This window comes from Kryptolebias marmoratus, linkage group LG8, assembly GCF_001649575.2.
Source record: "Kryptolebias marmoratus isolate JLee-2015 linkage group LG8, ASM164957v2, whole genome shotgun sequence".
Lineage (NCBI taxonomy): Eukaryota > Metazoa > Chordata > Actinopteri > Cyprinodontiformes > Rivulidae > Kryptolebias > Kryptolebias marmoratus.
In genome coordinates, this window is record NC_051437.1 from 22,903,370 (window position 1) to 22,928,945 (window position 25,576).

At 37.5% G+C, this 25,576-nt stretch overlaps 1 protein-coding gene across 3 annotated transcripts in view; it reads right to left on the reverse strand.

The window, feature by feature from the left end:
* LOC108233143 (helicase ARIP4) overlaps window positions 1–25,576 on the reverse strand; it is a 49,916-nt gene that overhangs the window by 11,935 nt on the left and 12,405 nt on the right. The window contains exons 1-4 of one of the 3 annotated variants that reach the window (XM_017411397.3): window positions 18,103–18,328; window positions 2,509–2,752; window positions 754–887; window positions 476–649 (exon numbers count right to left, since the gene is read on the reverse strand). In XM_017411397.3, the coding sequence (XP_017266886.1) occupies window positions 476–649; window positions 754–887; window positions 2,509–2,752; window positions 18,103–18,106 (556 nt within the window). In that variant the 5' untranslated portion in view covers window positions 18,107–18,328. Of the gene's footprint in view, window positions 1–475; window positions 650–753; window positions 888–2,508; window positions 2,753–16,324; window positions 16,571–18,102; window positions 18,329–25,576 lie in introns of those variants that run through there. The other 2 variants (XM_017411396.3, XM_025004885.2) reach the window with 2 other exon arrangements.

Sequence of the window (25,576 nt, forward strand, 5' to 3'; positions counted from 1 at the left end):
TGAAGCTCATGCTTATTAGCACAGTAAGAGTTATCCACTGGCTGTAAGGTGTAACTAGAGGACAGAACATAAAAATGATTTCACACGTTTGCTTTCACAACCTCTAACTACTACTTACTACTACAATCCCAGTCTGAGCTGGAAAGCTGAATAGTGTTGGCCACAGTTGAGCAACTGAGTCATTTGTCACTCTCTCGTTAATCACTAAATAACAGTGTGAAAATGCAAAATTGATCACACAGTGTATGTCTCAATAAACACTGAAAATATAAGACCTCCTTGATAAAAAATGCTGGAGGATTCTTTTAAAACAATACTACATTTTTGAGTTTTAAAATGACACTTGGCCAAGATTTGCACTCTCCAAGTGCTTCTAGTTTTTTAAAATCTGATTACAATCAGTTTTGCTCAGCTAATACTGAAGAATTCGAGTGTTGATCCGAGCTGATCTGAGACAAACAGCTGCCATTTTTACCTGTTTTCTGACTTTGCTCTGTAGCAGCAGAGGCAGGTGCGTTAGTCTTGCTGTCGTCTTCACTGAGACTCGTGCTGCTGGAGTCCAAACAGATTACTTCCTGTCCGGTGGACTTCACTTCTTGCTGGAATGACACTGATGCTGTTGATGAGGGCACATGCTGGGCAACATCACCTAAGAGGATGGGAATCATGTAGATAATAAATATTATAATATAAAATAAATAATAGATAGATATGGAGAAAACACTACACAGGTAAGTACATATGTACTCTCACCTGTTGTGCATTCAGGCAGCAGTGGTGCGTTAAAATCCTTCTTTCTTTGCTCCCCCAGACGTCGCCGTCTCTCCAGCTCCTCCTGCTGGGCGGCTTTGGTCACAACATCTAACTGATGTTCCCGAAGTAACTTCCTGCACAGAGAAAAATATTATTAGTTACAGCATAGCTGCATATCTCAATAAACAACTGCAAACATTTTCCCTAGGATCACACAATCTCTTTGGCTTTTGAGTTAATGAATCATTCTCTAAAGAAAAGCACACGTGGGACCTCCATTATAGGAGGCCAAGTTTTGCTTTCTTTTAATCAGCATGCGTTTGTATTTAATAAACATTAAAAAGAACAAAAGTGAGCTGTGTGCTATGAAATATAAAAATATATAATCCCGCTGATAATTACAGGCGTCATTATTTTTATTTAAATATTAGATTTTCAAAGTCTTAAGCATTCGTACAAATAATAATTAAAAAACAACTTTTTTTTTGCTTTAGCTGAATTCCTAATGCAATAAAAACTATAAATGGCTCTGTAAATTTGACAGAAACAGAGTTAAAATTTGGTGTGGTACAGCTGAGTCATTCACAACATTTTACAAATGCTAACAGGTGATGTGAGAACTCAATGTAGGATGATCTTAGTTTAAAACTCTTCAGGCAATGAGCATTTCTTAATGGAATGCTAGGTCTTTTCCTCTTTTTATTCCTTCTGCCCTCATACAAAAAGACAATGAAACTCAAGACAAAGTATTATGTGTTGTTAAAAAGACTGGCTCTTTTTTATTATTTGAATCACATTTTTCATGGAGAAATATCAAACCAAATGGGTCTTAGTTTGTCTATGCTTCCAGCTAACTAAACAATTTCTTAAAACTCTAATTACTTGTACTGAGAAAGTTTAATGTTCAAGTTTTAAGAAAATTACACAAATTAGTGTTTGCAGAAACCAACTCAAAGGAAAAATTACAATCCTTCTTTTTAAAAATAGGTAAATATTTTATCAATAAAGGAGCTAAAACAGGTAATTAAAGCCAGATTTGGCATCCGTAACACATGTTTGATATTATTCCAAAGATTCTGCACAGTAAATGGGACCACATTCTTGAGGTTGAGCTTTATGTTTTACTGGCAGGCAGGAGGAATGAAGCTGTAGACTCAGCACATGTACAATCACTGACAGAGTTTATGGGTAGCTGCCTTGCATTGTAGCTGCTAAAAATAGAATATTGTAAAAGCAAAAAAAGAGGAAAATAATCTACAGTCCTGACATGATTAGTCCTTTAAACTCATCCAACAATGAATGTTATTAAAAATACAATAATTGTTAGAAAAGCAGAGAGAAGGTTAACCTTCTTTTCTCCGAAAGCACAAGCTTTTTTCAGAGGATTGTGTACTCATCTCTTTTCAACTCAAGGTTGGCTGGTTACTGTTTGTTCAAACACAGCCTTGTGTTAATGCAGAGTAGAAAAAATGCTGAATTTATCCTAAAAACACAGAATTAGTCTTGAATCGTGAACATTATGTCCATAATTAGCTGCTGTGTTCATCCACTTGTCACTAAAAGAGTAAATTCCATGAGCCCTCATATGATTATCCACTTGTCACTAAAAGAGTAAATTCCATGAGCCCTCATATGATTCATGCCTTTAATAATATCAATTAGTTGGTTGAATCTTATTGTTTCTCTTGCTGTAACTCCGACAGACTACAGGAATCGTCTGAAGGCCTCTGATCGAGATGGCGTTGAGTTCAGTACCTGATGTTTCGTCTCAGGTGCGATGGCTTGGAGCTCCGCTTCTTGCTCCCCGACGGGGCCGAGGGAGGGGTGGGGCTTTGGCTTGCCGGCCTGGAGTGGGGTCTGGACACGGACTGCGAGGAGGGCGGGTGGGCTGGCGTCTCCGCCGAAGGTGAGGTAGATTGGGGCGGGGTGCACTGCCACACAGCTGGGTCGCCGCCCTGCGTCTCATTCTCAGAGCTGAAGGGAGTGCTGTGGGACTGATCTGTGGGGGCGGGGGGGAAATCGGATGAAACTGTTTCACTTTTCAAGATTAACAACCCCAAATACAACATTTTAAAATGTATTATTTACTGCTACGCTCGGCCCAGGGGAAAATCAATGCATCTTAAGATGAATTAACAAAGCTCCTGAAGTTGTTTGTTTACCGTCTGCTCCAAAAATGATTAAAGTTTCATATCTTTTAGCTTTAATCTTCAGAGAACAATAAAAATAAAATAAAAACAACTAATATGAAAGAGCAGGTGACGTTTGCAGATGTGATGCATCAAGTCTCTTCTAAAAAAAAAAAAGTAACAAACTATGGTTCATTTACACTCACAGGGTGCTTAAATGGACCAAGAATATTTGTTTCAGTAAATCATTTTGTCATTGAAAGTATGCTTGGTGGTGCTTGAATTACAGACACCTCATTACATACTTTGTCAAATGGGTCTTCTTTTCTGCTTTAAGTCTAAAGCTTCTTAAACATCTACATTAAATTTAGATCATAGATTTAATAAAACCATTTAGAAATGTGATGTCTGTTGAAGATTTATTTTCAGTTGTATTCAAAGTAACCTACACCACATGGATCTGAAAAATAGCCGTATGACACCCATATTGTATTCTGTTTTTGATTAAACATGTCAGTATTTTTTTTAAACCTTTCTTCTCCTCCTGTCCTTATTCTACCTCTGAGTTGTTCCATCAAAAACCCACTGAACCAGATCTGGGGCTTATGTAAGAGCTGCTTCATAAATATGGACAGCTTATGAAACACAAGATGAGACACAAACACAGACACAAAGACACACACACACACACACACATCCCCGAGAACAAGTGCTAACAGAAAAATACTAATCAATACATGAAACTAAAAAAAAAAAACAAATCCACAACTAAGCATCATTTAGTTGTAAACCTAAAACCTCAATCACTCTCTGGCACATGCACACGTTACGTTTGTAGGCCAGTCCAACTTTGGAAGACGGGACAAACAAGGACACCCTGCCTACACACACACACGATCAACTCCAACACAAACACACGCACACAAATGAATTCAAGACATGCTCGCTGTGTGACACCTGGCATGTGAATGTGCATATGCTTGCATGAACGCACACAAACATCCTTGACATTACAGGGAATGGAAGCCGGCGATGATCTCAGTGTGAACTGAAAAACAACTTACGTAAAACACCCCAACAGCCCTTCTGTATGACAAACTTCTTAATCGGGCTGCTAATGACACCAGCTCATCTTCATTATCATGTGTGCCTGTGAGGCACGCTGACGGTATGCGTTTCAGACGAGTGTTTCAAGTGAAGTAACTGTCAGCAGTTGTAATGTGTTAGTTATGGGCTGAGAAGGAAATAAAACAAACCAATTGGAGGTAATCAAATAAGGATATCCTGCTTTTAATAGTACTTCAAATGCAGTTGTACACGTAGAGTATGTGGCCTGGTTTAAGTTATAAAATAAAATCTAATTCTGTTCAGATGAATGCATACGTGTCAGTTCACACTTGGCAAGCAACTTCCAACCAATCCAACACCTATAAAGACTTTGGCCTCACTCATGAATTATGACAGTGTTGGTATGCTGGTCCCACGCTGTGGTCTCCACTGAAATATCTCAACAACAGTAATGATATAGTATGTAATATTAACATTAACCTATAGGTACGTGTACTGTGTTGGTGTTTTGTTTTCATTCCTGGCTACAAGTAGGAAAACCTTAGGTTATTAAAAAGTATTTTTCTCAAAGGAAAGGTTTAGTTTTCTGAAGTACTTGTAAATAGTCACTATTTTAGCTATAGCTACAGTAGCTAACAGCTACTCCACCACCTAAAACAACTCAAACTCAAAACCTTTTAGAAGTTTGAGATGACAGGACATTTTTTTTATTGACACAGTTAATTACACTGTCACTATTTTCTCAGTTTGTGTTGCTATGCTAACTGTGCGCACTGTAACTGATAAAAATATCCTGTTGCTAATTCGCCAATACTCCGGCCCATGTAGACATCTCTTATCTCTCCAGAAAAAAGCAGCTCGTATTAGCTTTTGTAATAATTCTGGTTGACTGTTTTTAGTTGTGGTTTGGGAATTGAACTGGTTGATCAGCAGAGTAAAAATATTACACATGTAAAAGTACCTAATATAGCAGAACTGAGTTTGACTTGTTTAAAATCATATAAATAGACTGTTGAATAGCTCTTTTTGAGTAGCTTTTGAACCTTCATGAGACTTCTTGATTGCTGTCTACATCAGATAATATAATGACTATTTATAACTTCACCACACAACTAAAAAAAACTATTTATTTAGGTGTATGAGCACAACAGAGGCAACATTTTTACTTTGCTGTTTACTGAGAGGTTGACATTTGGTTTGAAAAAATTTTGATGTCAGATGATCAAACCATCAGACACAAAGAGCTCCTGATATTTCTGACACGCCGACACCTTCCCTTTGTTTGGGTCTGGGTACACTAATTAGACAATTTGTTTTCCCAGGAAATAGCAACTGGACAAATAGAAGTTAAACAGAACACCAATTTTCCTAATATATTATATTATATGATATAAAAACAAGAGCAATAAAACAATTTTCGTCTTGAGATTACCCTGTGTACCCCACTTTTCTTTTTTTTTCCCCCTGACCCTGCCTTACACAACGGTTATATAACAGTTCCTGAAATACACAGAGCCTCGATATCATGGCCAACACACACTCAACGAGAGAAATTAAAAGGCAGGAAATGCAACGGAAAGAGGAAAAGGGGAAAGAAATGAAAGCAAAGTCATCATTCAAAGAGATGCACTTCTGAGAGAGAGCGGTGGACAACACACACACAGACTTAAACCACACATTAACAAATATAGCGCCTGTATCCAACAACAAGCACTCAGAACCACGCAGACGCAGATTCTGGGAAGCAGGACCGTTTCCTGTGCTTGGGTCAAAAGGATAAGATCAGGATTCATTAATCGATAAAAATAAATAAAAAGCACTTTATGAACTCGGTTTTTAAACTGTTGACCCTTGTCCACCTGCATCACCTGTCATTGACATAATCAGAGATTTTTCTGTTCAAAAGGTTTAGGTCAAAAATGTTTTTTCTTATTTAAACGACAAAAAAAAAAAGACACATGACGTCTCCATCTATATTAGTGTTTTCATTTTTAAAATGAAGTGCTGTCATGGTTGTAAGGATGAAGCATTTTTCATTAATGTGAAGCAGTGCTATTTTAATTTAAATAAATAAAAAAATGGAGCTAAAATTTTTAATGAAGGAATACAATAGAACAAGCCTGTTCTCACGTAAATATCAGATTCCTGTTTGAACTTATAATTAACAGACAATTGGGCTGAAGTACTGCAGGCAAATTTAATAACATAAAACAACATGGTGACTCTCACGGGCAACAAGAAGTCTTCACTTTATAAAAAACCCCACCAAATTTATCTGGTGATTTTATAACAGTGGTAATTAAACGTTTACATGATGCTGGATATAGAGTACAAGATGAAATTCAAACCAATCCTGTTAGAGTATCTAATACCTTCACAAGTGCATGTAAAGCAAGAACATACTAAAATACTAGTTGCATAACCTCCATGGCACATAACTATAGTATTTATCCATCTTTTCTCACATCCTTTCATTCTGCCACTACAATAATGGTTCAAGGTGCTTGCAGGATGAACTCAGCTTTCTAAAAAATCAGAAGATGTCAAGATGAGGATAGATCTGGTTTGAAGTCAGAATATAAAATATATTTATAACTGAGCAGCTGTGACTGTGTGTTTCACGGTGCAGGCTGGAAGCTTTCAAGGACACACACACACACACACAGAGGAACATGCACAGATTCTGACACAGCCTTGTGAGGATACACCTATAGAAAAATCTTACCACATTATGACCTGAAAGGTTATACAACCCACTTGTACAAAATGTAGAAAAATAAGTTACATAACTATTGAATTGTTCAAGGCTCCCTGTTGATAGGCTAGGCAAGTAAAAAAAAACAAACTCTTGAATCATGCTCAGTAATAACACACACACACACGCACAAAGTGCGTCCAAACAAAATTGCTAGTTAGATGAATGTTGTTGGTTATATAAAGACAAAATCCCATGTTACAAAATGAAACACAATCCCATCCCAATTAGTCAGTGTGTCACTTATTAACCTGCAGTTAATCAGCTCCCACTGCCAACCTGCTAACAGTTTCTATTCCCCACATCCATCTGTCATGGCTGCGTTCCCCTCCCCTCACACACACACACACACACACACACCAATTATCAGAGCTTCGCTAACAAGGAAGCAGAGGGTTCAGCTGTTTATCACACAGATTTATAAAAGTTTGGGGAGTGAGCAAAACAAACTTTTGCTTATTATCCATGTCTATAAATCCACTGAGAGTTGGCTTTAAATGGTAATGCAAATAATTTAAAAGATTTAATTGAACATACTCAAATGAAGTTTGATGGAATGGTTACTTGCTTCTAAAATAAAACACAAAAAAAACTAAATAATTTACCAAATTTTTTGTGAATGAAAAATCTTACAAACCTATAAATTTTGAAAATTATTTTGCCATATAATCTGAACTTTTTTTAATAGGACTATGAGGTCATCTACAAGGGAAAGGTGTTTTGTGAATTTGTCGTTTCTGTCATGCATCCACACAGAAATGGGGTTTAGTAGCCCCAAAATTACATTTTTGAAATCGGATTTCAAAGTGAAAAACATCTTGAAAGCCTTGCATGTTTGAGTGTATAGCCAAACTTCAACTTTTTGGAAAAAATAATGTAATTCTCACACCTCTAACTTAAACTTTGACCCGAATATTAAAGTATTAAACATTTTCGATGATTTAAATGGATTTAATGTATTTGCCAAAAACTATATGAAAGCTTATCTGCACATTTAAGGACACATTAACCATCAATATGAGAGATATCAGAAAAAACTGTGTGGATTTTGTTTCTTTCTTTATGTTTTTTTTTACTGGTCTCCATGACATGACACTGAATACCTTTAACTTGAAGAAACATGATTTTTTTTGGCAAAATTATCACCGTTAGAAACACGCTGTCATTTTTATGATGTCAGATTGACTCTGAATCATTCCTCGCCTTCATCAGAACTGGAAACTAATTGAGGAGTTCAGAACAACTTGTGGCCAAAGAGTAGGAGGCATTTACATGCACAAATCATCACTGAAGCAGATACACGTAAGTTTAAATTCTGGTCTAAATTCTGCATCTGAGACCTGCCCACCTCATTAGGAGGTGTTGCCTGAAAGGGAAATTTGAGTTGAAGGACTGACAGTTGCTACGATACCGGGTCAAACTTAATACCGTGCTGCAAGCATCACTCAAACTGGAGGAGGAAACAAAGAACAGCAACAACCTCAAGGCAGAACGAGTTCAAGGAAAGCCTGAAAACTGTGTTGTGCCTAATGCACCAAAAGGAGGAAAAGAAAATAACTGCAGGTCTTGATAAAAAAACGGTCTCATCAGGAGACAGAAATTGTCACAGAAACTTTTCCAAACCATTAATTTCTTCTGTCAGATGCTCCCTGTGGCAAAAAAAAAAAGTTGGTGCTACTCACCCAAACAACATGATATACTAAAGCAATAAGTAGCAGAAAATAATGCAACACCATCCTCTATAAAATCGTGGTTTGTGTATATGTTTTCATGCCTCTAAGTGGGGCTGCAGTGGGGAAACATCTCTGGCAACCACAAAGTTATGCAACCACATTTATGTGAAGAGTTTATATAACTCTTCAAACTGCACTGACAAACAAATCCCTGCAACCTTTTGGCTTCTCGTTGTGCGTCAAATAACTGCTAATCTTAAAAGTTTGACATCATCAAGAAGAAGAAGAAAAACAACGCAATAAATTATTTTCAAAGATATCTCACAAGCTTGACAAACTTAACTCACCGATAGATTTGACAACCATTGAGATACTTTAAATAAATATAAACACGATTGGATTTTCATATTAATTCTGGAAAAAACATGATTTTATCTAATTTAAATTAAAAAATATAAAAGTTTTAAATCTCTGGGGTTGTTTTCTGATCAATATTTCCAGTTAACAGATCAAAGATCAAATAATGACAGTAGCATTCTGTGAAGGAAAACATGCTGCCTGCTGCCTCTCATGACAACATTTTAAGAAAGATCATGTGTGATTTGTTGAGGATGACTCTCAGCTACTGCCAGACCAAATCTTAGCTCAGTATCTGTAAATCCAAATAATTTTACAAATATCTCAAATTGGGTTGATTCCGAGCTGTAGGTGGAGATCCATTGATTACTTCCCAAGAGTTTCACTCAAATCCATCCAGTGGATTATGAGATATTTTGGTAACAGACAGACAAACAAATGGACACACACTCACAGACAGAGGCAATTACATGAACACCCAACTTTTATGGTGTTGGGCCATAAAATTCTGTCAAGTCATCTGTTAACCGTTTCCTGAGCTAAATGCTTATAAATGTATTAGCTTCTAAAAGCAGAACTTAAGAGATCCTACTGTCTGCAGTTTGGATATGTTAAAAACTATAAGCCACAGATGTTTTAGAATCCTGTTTATTATTTACATCAGTTATTTATTTCCATTAAGTCATGAAATCAGACAGGTCAGGTCTGAGAACTTGGTCTACTTTCAGGGTTTGGTTTTGTTACTAATGTAGACGCAGCTGTGACAAGTCTGACAGCTGGATGTTTATTACGTTCTTTGGTGATCTCTCTCATTTTCTTTTAAAAATGACTGACGTAAAAGAACGGCTAAAAAAAGAGTGACATGGACAGTCTGTGTCATGCCCTCCGTCTGCTGCCTACGTAAGCCGATCACAGATGACTGCAGATACTACACAGTGTTGAATCCTCACACACACACACACACACACACACACACACACACACACACACACACACACACACAATCTCATTGTCCATCATTATCCAACACAGATGTGGCTCGACATACTGGATAAAATAAATACTTTTATGTTTGTGGCCCCTCTCCTGGGAACCACAAATACATTTGTTCAGTCATAGTTATTCAACATGTTTTGGAAAAACTAAATGGAAATTGTGTGACGTCAAACTTAAGTAAGAGGGCAGCTTGTGTGCGAACACAGAGTCTGAGGCACAATAAAAATAAAAAAGCTGCTGTCCCATTACACACACACGTAAACACACACACACACACACACAAGGGTGCAATTTTGGATGATGAGAATGTAATTTTCTTGCAGGGTATTACTCATTCATTTTAGAGTTTGCAAAAGTAAAACTTAAAAACGTAGATTTAAGGTTTCTAGATCATATAATTTGACTTTTTTCCACATTATTTACCAAAATCTAAATCACCATTTGCTACATATTTTTAATTTTTGGACATTTTCAGTTTAAAAATAATATGAAAATGTTGTCAGTCTAATTTGTTGTTAGAGTTAAGAAAAACAAACAAGTTTGGGGTTTTATCAAGATGTTAATTAAACTGAAACTTGATTTTTACTGATCCTAACGAGTACTATCCAGTAGTTTACTGCCTCTATTTCCCAAATATATTTGACGAGAACCTAAAAAACATTTTAGTATAACCTGTCAGTAGGGTGAAAAGTGTAATTATGAATAGTACTGAATGGAAATTACAGCTAATAAATCAGTAACTGGTTGAACTGAGAGTAAAAAAGATTTCAGAGGTAAAAGTCTCAACCTTTAATGCCAAAAATGGACAAACTTCAATTATATATAATTTCCAGCAAGATAATTTTACGTTGTTTACTTTTAAACATTGTTATGATTAATTCAAGGTCTAAATAACTAGTCTGGATGATGTTCATTTAATTCATCACGGTTTCATTCAGAGCAAAATGGACAAAAATCAAGCTTTGAAAATTGTCTATTTTGGCAGTTGTAAACCCACTGATCCTTCCACTTAGCTGTAACCCTACATTTTGCACATTCATACCATGAAGTAGGGGTCTTCCAGGTTTTATTTAATTATTATTATTATTATTATTATTTGTGAAGTAGGTGGTGAACAAGTGCTGGTTTCCAGCCTCTAGTCCTTCAAACTGAGATTTTTATTTGGTTTTACACAAATGAAGGGCACATAAAGCAGAAATATTTTCTTAGTTAAATATACAATTACGATGTCTAGTTTGATGTTTTTTGATGTATTACATTTGATATCATGGTTGATATTTCTTAACATGCTTTTCGAATGATATACGCTGATGTCTGTTGCAAACTTTCTGCAAAAACACGTCTATTCACATAAAAGAAATCTATGACTTTTGATGGCATGTCAGCTTCTTAATGGGTGACCCGGTTTGTAGTGGAATATTTAATAAGTTGTTATTTGCAGCTTCAAGTTAAAGGCCAAAAAACATTGGGAAAAAGAGTAATTCTAGGAAATGGGCCATAATTTCCATTTTTCCGTGGCACATTGATTACTCCCTTTTATCAACCAATTACACACACACACACACACACACAGAAAAAAAAGCACCACTGTAAAAGCAATAGTTGCCTAAAAACCAGTGTGTCATGCGCTGATGGCTACTCCCAATTTTTTTTAAATGTCAATGGTTAAAATTTACAAGAACAGTTATCTAACTTGCGTAACTGGAAAGTTGTAAATCATTAAATAATCTGATTTTAATTTTAATTTCAGAGTGTGTCTTTGCAAACACACGATCAAGAAAAATGTCTGAGATTTCTAATCTAATAATTCATCTATAACAATTGACGTAACAGTCAGTAAGCTTAATTTTAATTGACAGAATCCAGCCGACTGCAGTAAAATTGTCAAAAAGAAGTCAAACAAAAAGGTCAGCAGGTTGTAAGAAGAATCAGCCCCTTCTTAATTTCACCTGGAGGCATATCGACACGCTGCAGAACACAATAAAACAACATGTTTTATCACCAGTCTGAAGAGCTTCATCACATTTACACTCGCAAGATCTCAGTTTCACTCAAGAAGCGAGTCGCCTCCTAAAAGACAGGCCACCGCTGCCAAGGCAGGTCCGACAAGAAGAGACACTTATATAACTGCTGCCTCTGGCTGTTACACAACCAGCGTGTTCACACAAACCTCCTGTCCCATACACACACACACACACAGATGCACCACGTCACAAACACGCAAAAGAGCTGGCAGACTCCGACGCACACTGTTACGTTCTTTTAGGAACTTCTACACAAAGTCACGAGGGTGTCTCAAACGGGCACATTCTGTCAGTGTTGGGGGGGGTTTTCCACTTCACTCCGGCTGTTTAGAAAGCTGCTCTCATAGTTTAACAAGAGTCCGGACACTCCAAGTTTTAGCACCAGGACGGCTGGGAGGATAAACAAAAAAACAACAGATAAACAGGTCGATGTATCAACTGGCTGAAAAGAAAAGAAACAGACGGACTGAAAGTTCAGACACTCGTGTTCCATGTGTCAGAGGCAAGAATCAAGCAGTTTTTTCACTGATTAATGAGTGCTGTAACACAATAATCATTAATTCTTTGCTGTTTTTACTAATAAACAGTGTTTTTATGCGTCATCTTCTGCTAATGTCAAACACATTTTATAAGGAAGCCAGAAATAATAAAATCACCATCCCCAACACATGCTGTGAGCTCAACACGTTGCAGAAAATCTTTGCCTAAAACATTTGCATTAACTGTTGGAGTCAACTCTGTTTGTCTGTTGGCAAAATATCTCATAAACTACTGAATGGATTTGGATGAACCTCTCAGAAAGCCCATCTTAGATGTAAATCTACAGCTGATTATCTTTTGGAGTCAACCCAATTCAAGATGGCCGCCACAGCTTATCAACCTTACCATACATAAAAATGGCGATAAGTCAGTGAATTTTACAGATACTGAGGTGAAACTAGGTGGGGGAGAAGCTGAGACTCATTCACAACACATACTCCAAGCACTAACAGATGACGCAAAACATCACGAGATTGTGCATCATGTTATTTTCAATGTTTGACAAAAATGACAATAGTTTTGTCATTTCTCAACATAAAATGATCTCAGTCCAAATCTCTGGCATGAAAGATGCTGGGCGATATGCATTCTGTCCAAGTTTTTACTATTTATCTTATAGCTAAAAGTAATTCATAGTGGAGTTCATTTAGATGCTTCTTCTAAAGCTTTAAATGTTATTATTTTTGAAAAAAAAAAGAGTCCATAAAATGAAAAAAAAAAACATTAACTTGTTGTTATTTATAAGGAGAAATATGCTTCTAATTGTGCTATATTTTTAAATATGGTCAGATAAATAACACACATGCACACAAACTGACAAACACACACACACCTCTCTTACATAACAGGCTGCCCTGAATTAGTTATTAAGGCTGCTTTATTAGAGCGAGGTAGGTGAGTTATGAAACCCTCCTGCTGGCGGCGTGTGTGTGTGTGTCTGCGTGCGTCACAGAAACGAGAACGAGGCAGCATGAGACAAACAGGATAAAAAACAAAAAGAGAACGAAGGTACCAAAGCGACGGTGCAACAAGTGAGAGCAGCAGAAGGGTGAGGCGCGGTAGAACAGGCTGTTTGTAGGCCAGTGTGTCACCGCTGCAGAGGAGGAGGAAGAGGAAGGTGATTGGATGAGAAAGAAAAGAGGCGGAGAAGACACACACTGGGGGCTGCAAACAATCAGCAGAGTACTGGCCAAACTATAGCCTGTTATATAACGTTGTTTGGCAGACAGACAGACAGACAGAGTCTACCTTCTCCCCTTAAAGGATTTCAGAGAAATCTTGCCCACTCACAAACAGATCAGTCAAACATTTGTGTTCTGTTAGATCACAAGAACAGCTTTATGACCTCAAATAATAGTAATTAAAAGGCTGCAAGGCCTAAAATGACCATGTTATTATTTTGGGCTGGTCAGCAGCTTGCACAGACAAATGTTAGAGTGAACAAACTGACTCACAGCCATTAGCTGACTCAGCGGCTTTTAAAAGTAGAGCTGCCAAAACTGGTGACTCATCTGTGACAAACAGGTGTTTATTTATCAGCAGTTTAAAGAGTTTAAAATTCACAGATGATCCCTGTGATGTTGTCCTCATTAATAATTCTCAAACAAGCTGGGTTCTGGGTCAGTAAAATATGTTTAAGGCATGACTCTGTTTGATACTAGCGCCGAGACAGACAGCAAAACAAAACTGCGCCAGTGAATGATAGAGCTGAATTATCCAAATGAAAACAACTTTACAGCTGCACTAACATTTGGTGACTAAACTTTAAATAGTTTATGTTTAAAAAGGCAGAACTTTGATATAATTATTAATCAAACGGACATCTGCTTCAGACACAAACAGGTGTATATGTGTTTCTCTTGAGCTGTAAAGTTAAAAAGCATGACCTCCCAGTTCATATATGATGAGAAAATCATTGTGCAGGGATTACGGTGCTTATTTTAGTTTGAATATGTAAACAGAATAAAAAGTTAAAACTAAAAAGATTTTAAGCTTATAACAAAACTTATATAAATAAATATATAGATACTTTTCTAAAAAAACAGCTTATTACTGGTGGAGGAAGATTTAAAAACACATGCATATTTTACACAACGTCTCTAAGGAAGGACAGTAAGTCTCAATCCTCAGAACTATGCATGATATTAGTGGGAAGTCATCTAATGTCTCAGAAAGCAAAAAAAAGCAAAACACAGACATTGTTTTGTATAAAATCTATGTGAAGACTTTAATTTAGAAAAGCCTCAACACCAAGCACAGTCCATCCTGACTGACACCAAAGTCAAAGAAACCCTAAGTGACTTTGTGATATGTAGATTCATCTCTCCTTCTCAGAAGTCTCACACAAATATATAAATTTACAAGCCATCAACTGTCCAAACCGTGTGATAAGATTGTTAGATTGTCTACACCAATATCTGCAGCTGTGTAGGACCGGCATGATAATGGATCACATAAATGTTACTACACACACACACACACACACACACACACACACACACACACACACACACACTTTAGCCTCACAGATATGTCATGAGCAAATAATTCTGACCTTTTTTACATTAATTTGATCTTTAAACTAAGAATACAAATGAACGTTTGCTCCAGAACTTCACTTATCATTTCCCACAGGGCTGCATAACATTAGGAAAAGATACAATTGTGATAATATTGTTACATTTTACAATATAAGCTGCAATAAATCTACAATCTCCTCATTTCCCTCTTTGTTTTCTGTCGTACCGAGACTCACATCGCTCTGTGTGATTCAACGTTTCGCCCACTGTCGTCTAAATCTGCTGGGGGCATTTATGGTAGTGGGGATGCATCTGACTTCCAAAATATATTATTGGCATGTAATTTATGCTTGCAATTTACTGCAATCTTTTGCAGTGTTGTGTACACAGATATTATATATGAGCACAGATGACACCAAAGTCCTGTCCTACCACGAAGAGACTGCACTTCAAAATAATCTCATCATAAGATCCTGCAAAGTGAGATAAAAAATAAACTTTTCTGTTCAAAATATAGGTGATATATAAACTAAGAGTATTTTAATAAATCTTTGGTGAAAGCCTTAAAATTTTAAATAGATGAAATGAAAGAAAAGTAATTAAATGATCTGAATCGTCTTAACATATCCAATGATGTTAAAAGTTGAAATTTTCTGCAAAAAACAACATTTTTCTGTCTAATTAGCTGTAGGGCAAACTTCCTTTTGTTGAAGGGTTATCTAAGTTTCCTTCCTGAAGCCTCACATGTGTACCCTCCTAACCCACTGCTCTGTTGAACCGTATGTTTTCCTGCTTCCACATGCTCACACTTCAAGCATGGCTTAATCCTGCCTGCGTCCACCAATCAGGCGCAGACACTGCTTTGGCTAATCCTACAACCAGCCAATGGGAAGGCTGGACTGAGAGGACAGCAGCAGGAACAGGCGGAGGAAGAGACCGGCAACATCATTCAGGGAGGATTGGAAAAGTAAAAAAAAAAAAAAAATAGATCTGATAAAGAGAGAAATCTTGTTCTGAAAATGACAAAAAGGAACTAAACTGATGACTGCAGTGAGCTAAAACAGAAGGAAGACAAGACAGATAGACTGTGCATGTTTAATGAATCAAGGGTTACACAACAATGTTAAGTAACTTAACAAGCATCAGTCAAGTCTTGTTGCCTCTTCTCCACATTTCTGAAGTTGTTAAACTATCTGCTTTTGGGTATTTTAACTATTAAAGTCCTCCCTTTTTCTTTTAGTCACCTCTCTGACTTTGATTCATGCAGTTTTTGCTGCAAACAGGATACCGCATGAAAGAGCCACTGCAGCAGAGAAGCACTGATCATTATCTAATCTCTGAAGCTTCTTTTTCATTTGTTTGCTCACTTCTCAAAGGTTAATGTGGTCCCCAACATTAATGCAACTCTTTTTAATGTCTTTCACTTAGTTGCTTTCTATTAATTTCCCTTGAAACAAGAGTTAATATCGTCCGCAAGTCTGCTATAAGGTAAAAGAGTTAAGTCACCTACCTGCAAAGGACTCAGATTCATCCAGAAGCAGCATGATTAGAAAGAGAAGAGAAGAGCTGGTCTCCTCTGCCGATAAAACTGTTTTCTGTTTCAAGCTGGGGAAAACACTTGTTCAAATAAAATAGGAGGTTTATAATCTCCTTTCTGTCTTATTTTATACTCAGCTGGTCTTTAATTGACTGTTTCAGTGAATGACTGACTACTAGCTGACTGTTCCGTCTGCTGCTCTCTACATAATAACACTGCCAATGTGAGGCAGAGGCAGGCAGGAGGGTTGGCAGATGAAAGCTTACATAACCGTTCATGCTGGAGCTGGGGCCCTGCTGAGGGGGGTGCATGCACATCAGAGTCTGAGTGTTTTCCTTTTCACAGAAGGAGGAGGAAAAAAACAGAAAAACACGCCCACCACGAATCCACGCAGCAGTAACCGAGCACGTACGGAAGCAGGCACCTCCACGCTCATGCTCATGCTGTTAATGTGTTTGTTGGTCAGCCAAAGCATTCGGCTACAAGCACAAGGTGTCTCATTTTCTGGTCAAAAGATCAGATGACACAAATTGAAATTCTAGTACCCACAAACTCATCAAACCGTCAATAAACAGATGGTACAGCCGTGACAACACTAACTATGTGAGAAACATGCAATTTTACACTCATGAAGTCATGTTCCTCTTTTTTAAAATCAATCATGTTGGCCTTCATGCGGTGCAGAGTCAAACACCTGTTGACCATGTTGTTTAATATGTAGAAGAATGAGGAGGATCAAAAACCATGGCTGCAAAAAAGGGGCCAAGGTCTCCAGAAACACGAGCAAAGTTCCACAAAGTCACGATACACACACTATTCAATGTATGCTGGAAAATAAAACAGACAGGTCCAGGACTTTTTTCAAGCAAATGCTGCCTTTTTACACCTAACACTAAAAGCAGGAAGTCAAACAATGGCTTAAAAAATGTTTTAGGAATTCTCAAATCAAGCCATTCAAAATGGTAAATGACAAATGTCTAATAAGATTTAAAGAAGATGAAAAACTGAATTTCAAATACCCTGAAACGCCTCTGAAATTAATGCTGTATCAGGACATACCTGAACATAAGAAAACGTTAAATACGTTCAACTTTGCTTCTTACGTAATGTAGTCAAGTAGGCTAAACTCTAGACTTAAAATGTTAAATAATGTACTTTGTATCTGTGATTGGGGTTGACTCAAAGGCTGTTTAACACTTCCAAGCAGTAACTTTTCTAGGAACTACAATCAGCCTACAAGGTATTTTGTCTGATTTCTTAGGTAATTTAATCCAGTATTTTGAGACACAAGGGGACACTGTTGCAAAAACTCCCCCTGGATTCATTATTCTACTGATGGAATCTACTTTTGACTTTAAAACCAACTAAACAATAAAAGAAAGATTAAACTAATTAGTTTTGCGACAAGTTCAGACTTAAAAGAAAAATGTCCCGACTTATGTAAAGTTTGTGTGAACAGAGACAAGGGTTTTATTTGGTGAAGATCAAGGACAACTTCTGCTGCTATTTCATAATATGCCTTATGAAACCTCTGAGCTCTGCTCTGCCGGTAAAAGATTTGGCACTAGACCACATGTAGGTCACTATGGTGGAACCCCCACCCTTGTGTGTGTGTTCATATTTTGATTAAAAAACACATACCAGACATCTGAACTGATCGAGATCAGAGGAAATGCTCTGCTGTGTGAAATAAAATACACCCTCCTGTGAATTAGCCAGCAGAGTCGAGTCAAGTCGTTTCAGCTACTCACCCATGTCATGTGGCTGAAAGTTTTTGTCTCCTAATCAGCTGAAAGGTCCATGCCTCCTTCTGATAGTTTCACTTTTTAAAATCTTACTCCAGCTGGTGTGTGTGTCCCATCTTTATGTAGCTAACGCATTTCTTCACTTTGCTCTTGCTGAAATGAACACGTCAGAGTGTGTGTCTGTGTGTGTGTGTGTGTGAGAGAGAGAGAGTGTCTCCCAACATCTAGCCTTGTCTCGCAGTTTAACCGGCACTTCAGTAAGGACAGAGTGCCATCGGGACAATTACAAAACAATGAGTCGCTGAAAACAGCCTCAGCTGGGCGGGTGTAGGAGCCCCCCCTGATCACCAGCTCTTCCTGTTCTCCTTCTCCCCCCTCCCCCTCCTGGCCAACTGACACAAGAGGCAGTGTGATGTCACCAAGCCACGCCCACTCCAGAGAAGATGCCTTAGGTAACAGTGGTTATGAGGTTCAGTAAGGACAAGAAGGACAGAAGTAGATGCGTGCAAAACTATCACCGTGTTAGTGTTAGAAGCTTGAATATTTGTGGTCAATAAACTTAAAACTCTTCTCTGATTGTTGGCATTCACTATGTCACATTTTCAAGAGGTTGTGAAGATAAAAGTGAGAAAACAAAAAGAGACAAAACAAAAAATGAATGCAATATAACTATTTTATTTGTGCACAAGAGGGGGATGATGGAGGAAAGCTATGATTACAGGGAATCAAAACAAAAATGTGAAGAAGTACAAGGAAATAGATACAAACGAAAGGGAGAAAAGGAGGCAGGAATGAATTAATTCAGAAGTAATTAGTTTGCGGTCAGAGCAGGTGTTGGATAACTTGCTTTTGGCTTTAGTGAGCAGCATAGCACATCGTAAATGCAAATAAACACATCATAAACAGCCCATTTACCATAAACATTCAATTTCAGCTGCATGTAAATGTGACAAAAAACTCCACATCAAAGCTAGAAGGATGAGAGGAATTGTCCAAAATTTTTAATAATCTGTGTTTAAAATGATAAAATTAAGGTGGAGAAAAATTCATAAAAGACAAGAGTGGTAGAAATAAATTGAGTGATAAAAAAGTGAGAATAAGAAAAGGGGGAAACTGACAGATTCAAAACATTTCTGTTGAATGAACCACAGGACCCTTTTAAAGCCATGTTTGGTGGTGGGAGATTATCATTCACTGCTGAATCGACTCTCACATGGAGGATAGGAGGTCAAAGCCCAGTCTCACATGACTACACTCACTAACCTACATCAAGCCTGGGGGAGGGGCAGTGCAGTGAAAAATGCTGAGGTGGGGGAGGAGGCGGCAGTCTGACTGGTAACATATAAATTCACACACGCATGCAGTCACCTTTGCCACACTACCACAGTTCTGCCATCAAGCCACACCTCTTGTGATGAAGAAGAGGAAAGAGAGCTCACATTTCATCGTTTACATAACCCAGAATGACCAATGGAGAGGGAATCCAGAGGGACCGGCCAGCGTGACAAGGGAATTTGGCTCTGGTTTGGAAAAACAAAAAAACAAAAACATAGATCCTTTGCTTCAGTTAAAGTCAGATATCTAAATTACCAAAATTCAAAAGCCTCGGGTGCACAGAATACTCACTGGCAAAAGCATATTTACCAAAAAAATACGTGCAAATATACGGGGCTGCAGTGATTCAGGGTTGTGTGTGTGTGTGTGTGTGTGTGTTTGTGCGTGCGTGTTTACGGGGCTTCATGGCATCACTGAATCAAAGGAGAAGCAACAAGTACTTTAGTGGTCAAATGTGTCAAAATAAGTGCACTATGACATCTTTCCAAACATTAATAGCAGAAGAACTTGTGTTACTGTATACATTTATAACTTTGCTCACAGTCTAAATACATACAGTACTGTGCAAACATCTTTTGATTTTTTTTATACTTTTATTTCAGGAAGACAGACTTTCTTTTATTTTAAAAGTCCTGATCAGTACTTCTTCAAGCTTTCTGAAAGTCTCACAAAGTTTCTCTATGAACTTTGGCAGCTTTTTTTCACTCATTATATATTTATTTTCTCACTCCAGCACTGGATCATTTTCAGAGGAATGTGTTTTGTTTAGCCATTTAACTGATCAATGAATCCATGAGGCGTTTAAAGGCATGGATTGTTAGACACTTTGTCACTAACAGCCTTTCACAAAGACATTTTTTCGTTGACTCTATGAAAAACACCAAAGATAACAGCATCTCAGTGATTCCCATTGCACAATAGAAACATTTTATGATTTTAGAAACATGGCAACAATAGAAAAAAGTTAGTCCCTCTAATGCAATTGAAACGTAGATTTGAACCAAATCTGCTTTGATGTGAACTCGGCAGTAATGAGAAAGCAAAGAAAACTAAAACACAAAAAAAAACAAAAAACAGTCAATTTACAAGTGAGTCTGACCAGGCAGCTGAAAAAATGTTTTCTACAAAGAAAAACATATTTTTGGGCAGTGTGCGTACATAATATCTCACTTGTTAAACAGAAATAAGTACTGCTCTTCTCCAGTATCACATCTGTGTTGTGTGGGGTTTTTAGTTATTTTAGAACAATGACTGGTGAGAGAAAGAAAGTTTTTCATTGAGGTTATACTTCACTGATAATCAACAAGTTTAACAAGAATTCCACTTTGCGAATTTCAACAAGATGTCAAGAGGAAAAGTAAGAGTCTCATCAGAGAAAAGTAGAGTGGTTTAATTTGCATTAATTTAAGGAGAACAGCTCTTAGAAAATTATTCTTTTGGGATTTCAAGAACAGATAAGAGATGATGTTTTTTGGCGATTTTCCATTTCAAGTGAGATGATTAATGTTGCTCAAACTAAAAATTCTTCACATAACAAAAGATTTTCTTCCAGTATTCCCCACGTGATATTGTGGCTAAAAAAAAGATAACTGTCATCAGAGTAAAAATACACCAGAGTGAGTAATCAGAAAAAGAGTGGAGTTCAAAACAGCTAACACATGACTCAAAACTACAATAGCTGCTGGTTTTTACTGCTTATTCTAACTTATTATTGTCTGACATTGAGTCAGCCTGTTAGCTGAGCTCCAATCTGAACACACAAAAACAAATCTTTGTCTCTCCCAGATTCTCTCTCACACACACACACACGTTGCGATCTGGCAGAGTGGTGTGTCAGTATGTAGACCAGCTGGTGTTACTGTATCACCTCCTACACTTTCGCTCTGTGCAGTCCTAATCAGGTCACACACACACACACACGAACACACACACACACACACACATTAATGATGTTATGAAATGTGTTATGAGTCACATTAATGTTCCAGTAACGAACTAAACAATGCCAGAAACGAGAGACTTAAAAAATGCAGTTTATCGAATTTTATTTTCCAGCACTTATTTTTAATATAACATCATAACTTCGTCTTGATTGATTTTCTACCTGCTGGTGGAACTGCATTAAAAACTAAAAACTGATTTTGATGACTTCATTGCATGGCCTGAGGAACACTTCTCAAACCATTATCTGTAAACACACTTCACTGTGCCATACAAAAATGCTTGGAAAATCTTGGAAAAATAAAAAACAAAACAAACAAACAAACAAAAAACATACATAAACACCATTTTGAAATGCTGTCATTAAATAATTAATGAATGAATGCATCCTAAATTGATCAAAGGGATGAGTTAAATAAAAAAAAGGCATTAAACAAGAGAAAAGGGCAAACAAATCTCAGGAATATTGTGATATGTGATATATTGATATATATATATAAATTTAGAATGATGTTAATTTAGTTTGGTTAAATCAGCTAACCTGGACTCAGAAGACCACCAGAAATTCTCAGCCTTTTGGGATTAATAAAGTTTATCTACCTATCTGTCTATTAGGCTTAATCTTTACTTCTGTTTGCTCTGTCTGGAAAGAAAAGACCCTCCAATTTCTTGCAGAAAGAGCTTGTCTAGTTCTAAGAAAAAAACTGTCAAGGTGATGCTTCTAGTCGCTGATTAAACCACCGGGTGTCAGTAACATTCGTGGGAGGAAACATGTTTAGTTGTTTTTCTTCAACTTGAACGAGAGCGAGTGTGAATGTGCGCTGCTTAGCGACGCCTACACACAGGCAGGGGAGCAACAGGCTAATTAACAGACTATTACTGTCCTGCTCTCTGGAGTCAGTGTGTGCATGTACATGTGCACAGTGAATAATGTGACTAAACCTCACACAGACTCATCAGAGCTGTACGGAGCCAAAAACAGGCTGGACATGCACTTTCTGCTTCATTCGCAGTCTCACATATGCACTAAAATCCCTGAGGTTGGCAAGGAGAGAAACATGCATGCACACACACACAACCCTGAATCACTGCAGCATCAAGCTGCAGAGATGGGAGATTTCATTTTAGAAGACCATCTGAAGTTCATTTCTCAATGTCACTTTTTTAACAAATGACCACACGTATTTACATTTACCTTGTTTCTCCAGGCTTAGAGTGAGCATAAAAATATTGTTTGATCTGTTAAACTCAGAGTATGTGACGGGAATCACGCTCAGCTACTACCGCATCAAATCTTAACTCAACGTCTTTAAAACTGACTGAGTTATAGTCATTTTTCTGTTTGGCAAAGTTGATAAGCTGTGGCAGTCAATTTGAATCAGATTGACTAAAAGTTAATTAGTTGCAGATGTTCATCCAATGATGACTTTCTTTGCTCTACACGCTACACTGAGGTGAGTAAAATGACAAGGTTATAACTGGAATAAAAACAAGTTTAAAGTCTGGCTACTTTTAGGTAAAGTATGGAAAATGCAGGGTGGCAAAAGGCTTTTGCACCCCGTTTTAATTTTGGTGTGCCTCAAGTTTTCACATTCAGATGTTAAATTTGGTACCAATTATAACCATGACAACTGAAACCTTTCAGAGACAAAACTATTTTATTTTAAAACTGACCTAAACGTGCAGTTTTTAAAAAAGCACAACTTAGTTTGTGTCAAAGAATCAGTTCAAGACTGCTTCATCACACAGAGGGAAAATGAATACAGATGCAAAGGATCAAAATTGTTTCTATAATCCAGCTATTTTTGTCAAAGACTTTAGTAAAAATAAATGTTTAAAACAAGGAGCAACAGAAACCAGAGTTAGTTGTCTGAAAGTCCATTTATCAGAATAATGTAAAAAAAAAAGAAAATAAAAAATGTATTATTGTAAGTGTATAAATAGGGAGTTGTTAAAAAACAAACTCAAATGGAGGTGACACTAATAATGCAGTGAATGGATGAAAGCAAGTCCATCTGGATGAGTCAGAACAAAGTACAACATCAGTAAGGAAAAAAGGGGGACAGAGACGGGGACAAAAAAGGGGGATGTTAAACCTGGAGGATGAAAGTGCCATGACGAGGTTGGAGTCCTGGTGACGGTTGTTATGGCAACCATGGGACAGACGTAGGAGACTGCAGGGGGGATGATGATGTCACATGATAACCATGTAGATTTGCTGTTGCATTTTCACCCCTTTCCCCCTCTCCATAAGACAGTGACTCATTGATAAAGGGCCACAAGATGCTGTTGAAAAAGAGCGGTCAGTTTAGGGCTTTAAAAGGAGTTCAAACTAACTTCCTTTGGAAAAAACTAAAAATGCTGCAGCATGGATGAAGTTAACAACAACAAAAAATATGACGTGTTGATTTCTTCCCAATTCTCATAATCTTATAATCTATACCTTTCCCGAACTTGAAGTTACAGGAGACTTGGGGCAGTAAGAGTTTAAATATTTGACACTTTAGTTGCACTCAGGTGGAACCAATTTAACTAAATACATACTTCACAGTGTAAAGGAGGTGAATGTATAAACAAACACATTTGTTTCTTTATGATTTTAAGAATAAATAATCATAAAAAACACAAATATGACTACAAATTGTTGTGTTCATAGCTGAGACTTTCCCAACACATATTCTGAGCACTAACAGCTTAAAAATGTCTCATTAACTATTTGGAATCAACGTTGTCTGTTAGCAAAATACTTCATGAACCACTGGATAGACTGTAATTAAGCTTCTAAGAAATGATGCCAGCTCAATGCAAGATGGTTGCCACAGCTAACTCACACTAGAAAACACAAAAATAGCTATAACTGAGGCAATTTAATAGATATTGTGCTAAAAAATAATCAGTGTGGTTGTAGCTCAGACTAATTCATCACACATACTCCAAGTGCAACTTATTGCATGAGATCACTGCATAAAAGGTGGCAGGCGATAAGTATTCCTTCAAGGACTGTTAGGCCTTTTGTTTAGATTGAAGGTTTAATGCAAAAAAAAACAAAATAATGCAATGAAATGTTAATGTCAGATATTACAAATTCATTGTTAGATTTGCACTTACAGGACAAACCTATTAAATTCACAAAATACCTTTTTTAAAATCACATTGTTATATCTGCTGTTCCATGATTTCAGGACTTTTCCCACCTACTAAGGTGATCCCACAGCCCCCAAAATGAGCATTATAGCCTTCAGACATTTCTGCCGCCGCCGCCGCTGCTGCACTGGGTCAGTTATACAAAATGTTGTGCAACTGTTGTCGTAAAAATGTTTTATAAGCCCGAGCAGTAAGCAGGAAGGCAGAAAAACCTGCACACTTTTTTGTTATGATTAAAGCATTTTATCATCACCTCTTTTTCTAACAGACTCACACACTTTTAGGGTCGATAAAACTGAACGACCATCATTACATCTAAATGACATCTAACAGAGTGCTGTTGTAATTAGGACAACATGAACAGTCTCTCTCTGTGTATGTGTGTGTGTGTGTAAGTGTGAGAGAGGAGTGTGAGGTGTGTTAGGAGTACTTGACAGGTTCACAGGCCCCTGCTGCCCGGGTGAAAACATAACAAGCAATCTGTAAAATTAAAAGGGTTATCTAATATTGACTCGCAGCGAGGACAAACCCTGAAAGTCTCTGCAGGTTCCGAAGCAGACATGTTGGACTCCATTCCACAGAGCTTAGATGATGTCACATTAAGCATCGCAGAAGAAGTGCACAACTGCAGCAGTTCAACAATAAAACAAAACAAAAAAAAAACTTCTGAAGATGAGTATTATCAGCAACAATACAACTGATAACATATATACAACATGGTCAAGATTCAAAATTTCAACAATATGTTCAGAATAAAATCCACCCTCCACCATCCATCCATCCTTCCTCTTCAACCACTTATTCATGGTTGGCTCGTCGAGGCAGCAGGTCAGGGAGAAAAGCTCAGACATCTCCCCAGCAACACCCTTCAGCTCCTCCTGGGGAATGCTGAGGTGTTCCCACAGTTCTATTTCCTGGAGTCTCATCCCAGAAGAACATTCCCGAAACACCTCGGCTGACTGTTTCTGATGCGATCGAGCAGTAACTTTAGCCCGAGCTCCTTCTGATTGAACGAGCTTCCCACCCTGTCTCCAAGGCTTAACCCAGCTACAATAACTTT